Source organism: Manacus vitellinus, unplaced genomic scaffold, assembly GCF_001715985.3.
Source record: "Manacus vitellinus isolate BGI_N305 unplaced genomic scaffold, ASM171598v3 scaffold_53_pilon, whole genome shotgun sequence".
Classification (NCBI taxonomy): Eukaryota; Metazoa; Chordata; class Aves; order Passeriformes; family Pipridae; genus Manacus; species Manacus vitellinus.
In genome coordinates this window covers 2,351,655-2,364,600 of record NW_021940637.1, presented here as the reverse complement: position 1 = coordinate 2,364,600, position 12,946 = coordinate 2,351,655, and the positions used below count along the sequence as shown (strand labels likewise).

At 40.0% G+C, this 12,946-nt stretch overlaps 1 protein-coding gene across 2 annotated transcripts in view; it reads left to right on the top strand.

Annotated features, from left to right (window-relative positions):
• Positions 1-12,946, top strand: part of TLN2 (talin 2) — a 152,756-nt gene that overhangs the window by 58,222 nt on the left and 81,588 nt on the right. For both annotated transcript variants that reach the window (XM_018081477.2, XM_018081478.2), the window contains 7 exons: positions 1,326-1,478; positions 2,450-2,592; positions 3,996-4,123; positions 8,359-8,422; positions 10,648-10,752; positions 10,980-11,135; positions 12,019-12,120. In XM_018081477.2, coding sequence (XP_017936966.1) covers positions 1,326-1,478; positions 2,450-2,592; positions 3,996-4,123; positions 8,359-8,422; positions 10,648-10,752; positions 10,980-11,135; positions 12,019-12,120 — 851 coding nt within the window. The remainder of the gene's footprint in view (positions 1-1,325; positions 1,479-2,449; positions 2,593-3,995; positions 4,124-8,358; positions 8,423-10,647; positions 10,753-10,979; positions 11,136-12,018; positions 12,121-12,946) is intronic.

Genomic DNA, 12,946 nt, shown 5'->3' with positions numbered 1-12,946 from the left:
TGGCTAGAAATTGGCACACATGTTATAAATTTAAATTCCCTGTAAGTTACTATTTAACAAACACATTTTTTAAATCTGTTGCCCAGGTTTTATCAAAGCCCACTCAGAGAGTTAGATGCATCCTGAAACTTCAGTACTGAGCAGCTGAAGGCACAAAGTTGACACAAACTGACAGTAAAGTTGCCAATTTTTTATCATATGTTACATTTACATATGCTCTCTTGCTATGTAGTAGACAATTAGAACTAAATTTATACTCAGTTTTAATTGGATAAAAGGTAAATACTGCTGATCTTGAAATACACCTAAACTTAGGGCTCTGTGTTGTTTCAGGAGTTGATCACAGAACCATATAATTTGTGAAAAAACATATAAAAGCCATCTTGAGCAGCTGGTCAAAATTCATATCACTTATAGTCTGTCTCAGTATTTAGCCAACTGGAGACATGTTTGAAAACCAATTCATATTTAACTCTAAGCATGCATGCAACATGGATTAATTTAAATCTTAAACCCTGGCTTAAATTGCATTTAGAATTCAAGTGGCCTTAATTTGATTTAAATTACTTTATTTGGACAGTGAGTCATCTATTTCAATTTTGAGTGTTTCTATGTTGGATTCTAATGTGCTGTAACTGATTTACCTCAAAAATTAGCCTGCCTTATTTTCGTGCATGTGGTCATGCAGGTGAGCATTTACTTTGCTGTCTGGTGTAACACAAACATGCTTTACCAAACAGCAGAAAAGCCCAAGCAGAACAAAGAAATGAGAACAACTTGGCACATGTGCTGAACGTTGTGGACTGATTTTTGATTCACTTTCACGTAAAAGTCACAGGAAGAGTTGAGTTTTAACAGTTTAAAAACCAAAATCATATATTTCACGTGGTTTCTGTTCCTTTGCAAGGAAGCCAGTGAGCAAGCTGGGATTGCTCAGTCCTCAGGGAGCAATGGGAGGCACCCAGGAATGGGAATTTGTTATAGTGTGTCTCCATTTTGCAATTTACTGCTATTTGAAATTCCAGCATGTTTTTAAACTGGCAGCTTCTCCTGGTAGACAACAATAAAAACCCTAAATACCTTTCTGAAAGTGGCAAATGCAGTACATGGCAAAGGAATGATGTGCTGAAAGGACAAGGCCAGATATTGGCAGAGGTTTTAGAGTATTCCTCTCACTACCCATTCACTGTTTTAGCATTTCATGGCCCCTTTAGTGTATTTGGAATTAACCACTGGTGTTTTAATCTCAAAAAAGAGTGTTTCATCCATCCTAAAATATATTAAATTTTTATTGTTACAAGCACTGGATTTATTTATGATTCCAGGAATAACAAATTATGAGGAATATTCCTTAATCCAGGAAAGCATCGAAGAGAAGAAAGAGGAGAGTACAGGGACACTTAAGAAAGACAGGACACTGCTACGGGATGAAAGGAAAATGGAAAAACTGAAGGCAAAGCTTCACACAGATGATGACTGTGAGTAATGCATTCCAGGATCATTCTTTGGTTAATATCTTTCCACAGCATAATGCAAGAAAACTAGACATTTTAGATTATTCAGTGTGTCTCAGGTGATTCCAAGCTGTGTTTTGCATCCTTTTATATAGAGTGTTGTCTGTGACTGAGTATTTTTAGAATTGGGTAAATGGGCAAGTTATTGCCTCTGTGAGAGTTAGTGGGTGTTATGAAGTGTTTTTTTGTTACTTTTTTGGTAGGGGTATTCCAATTTAAGTCTGAAAGGGTCATTTTTGTCCCTTCATTAAATTTGGATATTTAAATATTGATGCCTACTGAAAGCTATCAAAAGGTAGTTTTGTCTTTGAAGGTATAAATTTTAACTGTAAACAGAGTTTGCCAAAGAACTAAGACAGTATTAGATTGTTTTTAAGTCATGAGAACTATATTTTTTTTTTAGTTCTACCTTAAGACACAAACATTAACTGTACCTGCAGGAAGATGGGTTAAAACTGTGTTCAGGAAATAAACAGAAAAAATCGTTTTAGAGGTAAAAAGTGGTAAACTTATTTGGCAGTGAAACTTTAAAGGTCTAAATTTACCATTAAAACATTACTATAGTTGTTCTTTCAGCAATATTAATGGTGTTTTATGATGGAGTAGATTCCTGTTTCTTCAACAGTATTAACAGTGTTTTATGCTGGAGTATATTCTTGTTTCCCAGCAATATTAACAGTGTTTTATGCTGGAGTAGATTCTTGTTTCTTCAGCAATATTAGTGGTGTTTTATGTTGGAATATATTCTTGTTTCTCAGCAATATTAGTGGTGTTTTATGCTGGAGTAGATTCTTGTTTCCCAGCAGTGCTGTTGTCAGTCCACATCTCTAGCAGACCTTCAGCAGTGCTGATTTAGGAACAGAAACAAAAGCAGGCTGTTTTGTGGAAGTGCCCAGTGTGTGTATTTAGCAGAGGGTGTGTGTGCTCTCTTGCAGTGAACTGGCTGGATCACAGCAGGACCTTCAGAGAGCAGGGGGTCGATGAAAATGAGACGCTGCTGTTGAGAAGGAAGTTCTTTTATTCAGACCAGAATGTGGATTCAAGAGACCCAGTTCAGCTTAATCTGCTTTATGTTCAGGTATGGCACCTGCTGCCTTCTCTGAGGAAACCTGGGGAGGTTAATTAGGAAAATTTTGTTGCTGAAAGACTCCCATCTTCTAGAATTCCAAATCTGGATGTGCTTTGATTTTGCTTTTTTGTCTGTCCCTCCAAAAGCATGATAGCACAGAGGCTTTACTGATTCTTTTCAATCAAGTGCTTTCAACCCAATAACGAACACTCAGCCAAAAATCCACTGACTTTCCTGTTTCCCTAAAATTCATGCATGTCTTTGATCTCAAGTTGCTCTTTTAGTTCTTCTCCCCATTATCTTCTATGCTTTCTGTGTGATATGGAATCCCAGGTCTTGCAAACAACTTTGTTTCTCATCTCTTTTTTCTTTTCCCTGATCAGAGAGAGACTTATTATCCTTTCCCACCTTCCACCCAGACAGCACACACACACACACACACACACATAAATATATATATATATATATGTACACCTATATATACCTTAGCAAGGGCAAGAGCTTCATGCAGAAGATATTATTTAACTGAAGGTGCCATTGTGGTTGCCTGTAATGCAGTCTGAACAAAAAGCAGGCTTTAAAACTCTTTATTAAAGGTTTTGGTTTGTTTGGTTTTTTTTTTAAGTAAAAAAAATATAATTGAAAGTTTAATGGAATGCTCTGATGTTGTACTTGGAGTTGCTCTAAATTACATTTTAAAATTCTGAGGCAAAAGATAAAGCTGCCATGGCTTTTAAAAGAGCAGTACATTTTCCAATTATTTTAGAAGACTGTCACACTGAGCTGTTCTCCTGCCACTTAGATATTTATATTTCTTTCAGGCTACTGTTATGACACACTGTGTTGATACTGCCTTGTCCTTGTTCTGTCTATGGATAGGTGAGCCTTCTATAGCCAGAACTATAAAATCTGTCATCTTCTATGACCACCAAATTCCCACAAAAGGAAGAAAAAAAGCTGTGTGCCTTCTGCTGTTGCCATATCTCTAACAGTAATTTAGTTTTTATGTCCTAGTTATGGAGATCATTTTCCCAGCTGTTATGAGGCAGTAAGATCAGAGTTTCCCAGTGCATGTATTACACACACATGTATCTGTACACATGTGGGCACACACAGAGGTGTCTGTGCATCTCTTCTATTTTATTTGCACGTCAGGGAATGGTTGCCAAGTTCTCTTTTTCATCAAAGGTATTCCAGTCACAGTTTCAAAAAGTTTCCAGAGATATTCACCCTGGAATAACTTAGCCCTTTGTCTGTTTTATTAGTCATAAACACATCCAGAGCAGAATAATAAACACATTCAGACAGCAAAGTGTGCTTGTGTCGCTGGCTGTGTTCAAGCTTTCCAGGAATTTCAGGGGTGGAATGGTCACTTTGGGTGTCCCTGACATGTCTTTGCTTGTCTCCTCTAGGCTCGTGATGACATTCTGAATGGTTCCCACCCTGTCTCCTTTGAGAAGGCCTGTGAGTTTGGAGGCTTTCAAGCACAGATCCAGTTTGGACCTCATGTAGAACACAAACACAAACCTGGATTTTTAGAGTAAACACTTCTAACTTCTAAATTTGGGTGACCTCAAGTGTAACTAATGTTGAGTTGTCACAGATTAAACACGTTTTATTGCTCCAAGCAGAGGTAATCAGATTCAGTGTGTTTTCTGTAGCAAATCTCCCTGTGAAAGGAGCCCCCATTGCACAGATCAGCTGCTGGGGGCACCTTTGGCAGTGGCTTTATTAGGCAGCACAGGGCACCAGCTCCTGCCAGGGTGCCAGTGAAGTACACAGCTGGATTCTCCAGCTGCCTGGTGATCTGGGAGAACTGAGGGTTTGATCTTCCTTAGAAGTTTGCTTCTGCCTGCCTTTAGTAATGCCACTTGTGAATTCAGTGTCCATCAGTGTGTATCACTGTTTGATCTGCTGGAAAAATACAAGAATGGAAAGATACCTTGTCATTTGAATAAAGTGAATATTGCTGTGTTTAGAGGTTAAATTTTCCAAACTGTTTAGTGGCATTAATCAGTGATTCAGAATCACCCTCTCCTGGTGTTGCATGAATGGAAATCTGGAACTGTGCTCCTTGTTTCAGACACAGACTGAAGTCCTGCTTATAGGTGGCCCATCCTTTAATCTTTGTGATGCTTCACTGCTCTCAGCAGGGCAAGTTTAGTTTGACATTCAGATGTCCCATTTTTCTACTGATTTTGATTTTCTGACTGATTTACCTGCAGTAGAATTAACTGAGGGCCAAAGTCTGAGCAAAGGAATGTGGGAAGGTCAAAGAAAGCCATTTACTGCACAGTCCATCCAGCCTTGCCCACATAGGAGGCTCATAAATGCCTTAATTGGAAGCACAAAGCAGTGGGTGTGTGTTTGGTTCCTGTCCTGTTCCCCTGGCAGTGCTCACTGCTGACTCAGGCTGCCTTTGGGAGCTGGGCTGGGGTTTGCTGCACCTCAGGGAGTCACTTTAAAATGGTGAATGCTTTGGAACGTGCAGAGCTGTGACACTGGTTGCTTGAGACTCTTTCCTTCTAAGAAATATTCTTGAAGTAGCCACTCAGTTCTGTGAACAGACATCTTCCAGTTCCAATTAATAATCAGCTCTTCTTTGTACTGTTTGTCTGCTGCTGGCTGGCCCATGAACCTCTCCTGCTGGAACTACTGATGTCTCTCAAGAATTATGGGGAGCCAGTGGAAAAGCTTCCCTGTGCTCCTGGGGTTTATTTCCTAGAACTGGAACAGTTACACAACAATCTTTCTCTGGGATTTATCCACTGTCCCTCCACTCACTTGAGTATTCCTGCAGCAAACCACTAGGATATTATCTCAGGATGAGCTGATGTTGTGGCATGGGAATTATTTCAAGAGTTGGGTGTTCCCAGCAGTAGCTGCTTTTAATTTTGAAAACAGCAATTGCAAACTGCTGCACAGCATTCAGTTGCTTCCATTTTTCTAGGCTTTTCTGGTGTTCTCCTTGGTCCTTTCAGTGTGAAGATTCTTTTTTTCTCTCTAAGTTCCCACGTAGTAACAGTGTTTTATGGTGGACTGGAACTGCTGCTGGAGGATATTTCTGCTCTGTAGGCAGTGCTGAAGAGTTTGAAGTCCATCACAGGGTGAAGTCATCACACATATAGTGTTCATTATCTTTTTTTATCCCAATAGAAATTAAAGGTGTTAATAGCTGAACTGTATTCTAGAAAGAGAATGTTTCTCCTATGGAGATCGTTTTGAACCAGAATTCCAAAATTTAGAACCTTGTTATGTTCTCTGCTATTGTTTTATTTTCATTAAGGGCCTTGACTGTATTAGAATCAAACTTTGCAGGTCACCAGGTGTAACTGCTCACTGTCCTGGTGTATAATCAGCTTCATAAAATTAAGGATTTCTGATTTAGGAGTAATTCAGATTTTGTCCTCTAGAGGAAACTGTTGCAGAACTGTAAGTCTCCATTCATTGTCTTCTAATCTGAAGTGTCCATGTTTATGATTTAGTGTTTATGACTTAGTATTTGTCCATTTGGCTTTAGTAGCCTTCATGGCAGCTTTTTTGTGAGCTCTCACATTTTTATTTTGTGACTCTAAGCAAGCCAAGGGATCCTGGCTCATTATGAACAATGTATATAAATAGTGTAGATAAATACTGATTATTTTTTTCTGAAAATGCATCTCATCCTTTCAGAAAAAAACTTCTAAATTTGTTAATTTTGTGGTTTTTTTCCCCTTGAAAAACGGAGTTTCATTTGACTATTTTCTACTGTTTGGTGCATAAACATTGATTCTTTCCAAGTATGGAAGTAGTTACATACAGTAGTTGCACCTCAGTATGTGAAATACCTTGGAGAGGTATCAGTCACTCACTGCTGAAACCTCCAGATGCTGCAGGTTCCCTTGAGGAGAACCTGTCAGCTCCTGCTGAAAACAGCACGTAACAGAATGGCACCAGGATTTCATAACACTGGTTTGAAGCAGCTTAGCTTAGTTTGCCATGTCTGCAATACATTTATGGAGAGAGTCCTTTTGTGTCCTTTTTTGTCCCTGATGAATCATTCTTGGCACAGAGGAAGAATTGCCTGCACCTTGCTAAGACTTTGGTATCAGTGGTTGGAATTTCCTTGAAGGTCCTGCCAAAGTAAATTGTGAAAGCTTTCAAACTATCAGATTGCAGATAGTCCTTCCTCATGCCCTTCCTCCTGCAGAGGAAGTTTTGTGTGGCACCTGCAGAGGTACAGGGATTAAATGTGCTGGGAATATCTGATCAAGAGCCCGTCCTGTTCGTGTGCAGGTGGGAAAGGGGCACCTGGAACTGCACACCTTGGCTGTTTGTCTGCAGGCACATGGGCAGGTAAAACCCAGAGCTCTTCAGCCTTCCCTGCCCTGTGATGTGTCTGTGGAAATAAGATTTCATTATCATGTATTAGAGAGATGTAACTATTAGAGCATCAGAAGAAAGAGCAGCAAGGACAGTTGTTCTTACTTTGTTTTATAATGCTAGAGCTTTATGGAAAGAACAAAATGAGTGACCTCAGTACTGACTAGTATTTTTGAAGAAAGCACAGAATCCTCATTTAGTCTTTTTGTTGGTTGTCTGCAGTGGCAGGGTTTTGTGTTTAAAAACACAAATGATAAAAGCACACTAAACAAAACAAATAATCCGGTGCTCACCCCCTCAAAATATAAAAGCAAAGCAACTCCCACAGAACAGTTGAGCAAACTTTTTCCCAGTCTTGTTTAAAACAATCCACCTTTCTCAAAACTTCAAACTTTGTATCATAGGAGGTAGTTCTGTCTTTCATCATTAATAGTGTGCTTGCTTACTGAATAAATCAAAGTGAGGAGGGGATTCTCCAGTCAGACTTTATTTTGATTCTTAATGGTCCAAAGCAGGGGGAATCCTTAGAAACTAATTATTTTAGCTGTGGAAGTTTCTTTAGGTGGAAAATGACCTGCTGAGTATAAGACACAGCTTCACCAGAGCAGACTATTCCAGGTGGGAAGGTGCAATCCAGGAAAGAACTGTAGTTTGTTAAAGCATGATGTTGGTGTGTCCTCAGGTTAGGGTGACATTTGGCTGAGAGAAAGGGTTTATTTTATTCCACAGCAAGGAGGCACAGGTGAGGTGTTTAAAGATTCTTTCTGACTGAACTCTGTCATGGAGGACAAACTTGTTTAGTTTATTTTGTGTTCTGAGCACCTTTATTGTCTGAGTGCTACAGGAAATAAAACTGGTTCTTTTTGACTTTGAGATAGCACACTGGTTTTAAGTGTCCACCTAAATGGCTTTTCAGTTTTTCGGTACAATATTGGTGTTCTAACATTTCTTGGAAGATGCAGAGGCAGAGCTTGGTCCCTCCCACACGTCAGCAAATCCAGGTGCTCCTGGAAAGCAAAAGCAGTGTCTGAATTGCAGAGCTGGCTCCAGCCCCCATGTCTCCTTCTCCCAGATCACAATAAGTGTATTTGGATTGAGATGTGAACCCCTCTGAGCTGCTGAGACACCTCAGTTCAAAAATGGAAAGTGTCCCAGCTACTGTTTACTTCTGATAACTTTTAAAAACGTGAAAGGGTATTACATGGAGATGTAACTACAGTGGTTTTCTTCATTATATGAGGTAACCTCTTGCTCTCACTCTGCTTTACACAGTTTTGTTTCACTGTATATGTATTTTGCACCCATTTTAGGAAGCTTGGGTGACTTATTGCCAGTAAAGAAGCATGGAAAGCATCCCTCCTCAAGAAGGAACCATTAACTATGGAATTTCTTTGTTTTTTTTTTTCCCCCTAGCCTAAAAGAATTCCTGCCTAAAGAATATACCAAACAAAGAGGGGCTGAAAAGCGAATATTTCAGGTAATTGTGAGGCTGAAAAGCCTACTTCAGTTTTACAGCCTTTATAAGAAAAACATGAGCTTTCCCAGGTGTATGCTCTGTATACTTGGATTATATAGCTATCAGAAAATCAAGTGCAAAGGATCTGACAGCTTCTATTTTATTTCTTTAGCAGATCCTGAAGAAATAAAATACCTGATCCTGAACCTTTTTTCTTCACTGATGATTATCCAATATCCATTGTTAAAAAGATACGAGTCAATATTCAGTTTTTAAAATCTTTTTGTCAGTTGTATTGAAATGTAAAGATGTGTATTTGTGCTAAAATAGGCTCACATTTAGGAAAGCCAGTTTTAATTTCATGCCTCCTTCAGACCTGAGCCTCAAGTTGTGCTACTTAATGCTTGAATTCCATGGTGTGTCAGGGAATCACACAGTTGTTAAAGGCTGGAGTAGTTGGGTATAAAAGGTACAAAGTATAAATGGTATTGAGTATAAATGGTACATGTATATAAATGGTACATACAATATAAATTGAGTATAAATGGTACAAGGAGCTGATACTGTTGGAAGTGATCTCAGAGTCTGAGTGCTGGAAGTGCACCAAGGATCTGCCCACTGAAATACAAGTTTGGCAATAACTTGTAACAATAACTTTTTGGCAATAACTTCCCAAAAGTAAGTTGGAAAATTCTGAGGTCAACAGGTGAAATCAAGTCATGGTTTCTAGAAGGATCCACCAGTGACCTGTGACCTCACCTGGGAGACAGATTGAAGAGCAGGAGCAGGTCCTGTGCTTTGCTGTGTCTGTCACACTCCCAGTCAGGGAATCGTGTCACTCAGGCTGTTCTACCTGCAGCTTCAATGCTTCCTTGTAGGTGAGTGTGGCTGATGCTGTTCTGAACACCTTTGGCTGGTGGCAGTTTAAGCAAAAAGCAGATTCTTTCACTTCTGAGTGTCCTTGTCCTGCTATTCAGAGCATGGGATCTTTGCCCATGTCAGATATGACCCGTGAGGAGCTTCCATCACTCCCTGCTCCAGTGCATGGACAAGTGAGGGCACTGATGGTGGGCAAAGATACAACAGGAAGGTAGAATAAGTGAGCTGCCTTTTTGAAAAAAAAAAACAAACCAAAACCAAGCTGTTTCCCAAATTACAAAACTCTGGAGTTGGGCAGGTGGTTTTCACCAAATATTCCATGTGCAATGACTGTGTTGGTGCTCCTTGGGTTCCTGGTGGTGTTCTCTGTGCTGAACTGGGCAAGTATGATGAGCCTGTGTCCCTGGGATGCACAGGGGTTTGGGAGCTGCAGCTGCTCCTCCTTGGAAGGCTGTCGGGGTGGTAACAAGTGGAGCAGGAAGGCATTTCCCACGTTCCTGGTGCTCCCCCTGCTGCCATCAGTCACCAGGGAAGAGGTGGCCACAGCAGTTCAGAAACGTGGGAGGGGAAGATGGGGTGGGATAGGGAACCCCACAAATCGTATTTAACCAAGACATTGGGATATGATTTGCAGCAGAATGGTCTGGGGTAGGAGAGCAGGTGCTGAGGTGAAGTTTGAAATCATCAGATGGGTAACTGCCATTACATACAAAGTATTCGAGTTTACTAATGAATAAATATTTAAATAATAAATAGAGACCAAGTTACAAGACACACCTGGATGAACTATTTAGAAAAATCCTTGTTTCTTCCTCAGCTGTAGAATTCTTTTCATGTGCTGGAAAAAGATTGTGGATAATGTTGTAACTGGCCTAAAAAAGAGCCTGTTGGAAGGACCTCCAAGAGATGAGAAATGGTCAGGCACAAAGTGTGAGGCTTTCATGAGTCAGAATTTTTGGGCACAAAGCAGGAGTAAAGTCTCTTTTTGGAAAAAAATGTGGGTGCTGGGACATTTAAATTATTTTTAAGAACTGAGTGAAGAGGCATGAATGATATGAGACCTAATAGTGTCAAAAAGCAGGAATAGCCAGAATTTAAAACTCTATCAGAAGTGGTTTAAATGCACTTGATGTGAGGCACACACTGAGTGGATGATGGTCAAAGAGGAGTGTTCTGTTTGCACAGGTTGTTTATGGTCTCTGATGTGAGGAATTAGAGTCTTGCTGACATTTCTACCCATTCTAATTGTAATGATTATCAACTAACCTTCCTGAAACAGATAAAAGCTGTGCCATTTTTTTTTTGTTGTTGTTGTTGTTTCCAGAAAGCCTTGATTCTGCCTAACTGATGCTGCCCTCTCATTGCAGGAGCACAAGAACTGTGGTGAGATGACTGAGATAGAGGCCAAAGTGAAGTACGTGAAGCTCGCCCGCTCCCTGCGCACCTACGGGGTGTCATTTTTCCTGGTTAAGGTACTGTGGGTCTTCCTGTGACCATTGTACCCTTGGTTATGGATTACCTCTGATTCCACCCCAAGCAAAGGTTTGTTGCTTCAATCTCCAAAATATTTCAGTTGCCTGGGGGAGCGAGAAGAGTTTTAAATTGTCATCCTCTGCGTGCCCCGTTGCTTCCCTTTGTCAGTATGTTCCAGGTTGCTTTTTCCATTTGAATGGAAAACAAACCTTTCCCACCTTTTCAGGAAAAAATGAAAGGCAAAAACAAGCTGGTTCCTCGTTTGCTGGGTGTCACCAAGGACTCTGTGATGCGGGTGGATGAGAAGACCAAGGAGGTGCTGCAGGAGTGGCCGCTGACCACGGTGAAACGCTGGGCTGCCTCCCCTAAGAGCTTCACTCTGGTAATCCTTCTGTGTGTATTCAGAGGAAGAGGGATTTGTGTGGCAAGGAGAAAGGAAAAGGTGGACTTAAAACAGTTTCTGTCATGTAACTTGTTCTCTCTCTAATTTTCTAGCGTTGTATAGAGTCACTGAGTCCTCAAGTAATAAGTTGGCCCATAGTTGCATCTAGGGTCAAGCTGTAGTTTGATGCTTCTGGACAGACCAGTTCCTCAGAAGTACTGTTTAAATCTTTTCAGAAAACACAGTTTACATCTGGTTTGTGCCTAATTGCTGAAACATTTAAGAAATCACTTTTATTCTCACCCGTGTAAACTGTTATGGTGCCTGTCGTTCATGATGTGCTTTGTGGCTTATGTGAACGTAAACAAGGTCAGAGGGTTCATTCAGACATTTAATAGTTACGAAAGAAGTTTCATGAATGTGATATTTTGTTCATTATTGGGTCCCAAGGAGACTGCTGCAACGTTCATTTCGGATATGAAAAGGTTGTTTCAAGTGGGAGAGCAAGAGGCAGAGGCTGGAAAATTACATTCACTTGATTCACGTGCATCTGATTTCTGCTTGCATGGATGATTATGCTCTAGGATTAAATTCTAAGGGCTTTCCTCCATTCTTAAGTGACCAAGTCTGATAAAATTAGACAAAGTGTCTCTTGGGCATTTCAGTTAATGAAACATGTGTGATTAAGCTGAAAAAAAAGCATTCTTGTGTCCTCCCTCCCCCCCTGGTTTAGAACCTTGGAGCAGTTTCATTTACTGTTGGATATAATAAAATGACTTTACAAACAATTTTAAAATTTGAATGCTCTCTTATTTAGTACTGTTTCTCACTTTACTTAGCATTTTCAAAGAGGTTTTGGGGTTTTTTTCCTCTTTTTCTTCAGGATTTTGGTGAATATCAGGAAAGCTATTATTCAGTACAGACCACTGAAGGAGAACAGATCTCTCAATTAATTGCAGGTTACATTGATATCATCCTAAAGAAGGTACAGTATTAACATCTTGATATGTAGCAAAAAAGCTGTAAAAATCACTGTACAGCAATGCAAAAACTCAATTATGTGCAAGCTGCAGTTCTTTCTCTCATAAAGTTGGTGTTGTATCTTATGTTTTGATGTTATTTGTTTTTACCTGTAAGTCAGTCACTGCTTCTGGAAAAATCAAGGTTATTAACTGTTTCAGTAGCATGGGTTGGGCTCAGTACAGCAATCCTGGGCTTTGCTTTCCTGTCTGGAAGGTGAACTGGGGACACTGTGTATCCAGAGGAGAGTCCAAAGCTTCAACCATGGATTTTAAACTATGGTCCAAGCTGATGGATCAGGTGGGAAGAAATCATCCCCTAGAAGCAGTGTTTAAAGCTCCAGCAAGGACTGCACAATCATTGTACAGCTGTTGAAGGCAACAAAGCTGAGAAAGTTTTCCCAGAGAAACAAACAAAAAAACCTCAACATTATATTGCTTTAAAAATACTGTGATTAGTAAAGCAAAGATTATACCTCATTTGTGCAGAGGGATAAAATCAGTGTTGGTGAAGAGGCCAGACTGCCTGGAAATTTGGTTTTATGGATTGTGCCTGGGAGGAGGGAGGAAAGGCTGATACACATCCCCAGCATTCAAAATATTCACAAGTAAACAAGTGCAACAGCAAAAAGGAACAAGTTTGCCAACAAACATGGAGCTGAATGGTCATGTTCTGAACATGTTGTATAGAAAATTGAGGTGGTTCAAATAGCACTGATTGCTTCTGGTCAGATTTTTACGTTATTCAGGTTCAACCAACCTACATCATTATTTACCGTAGCAGATTTTAAT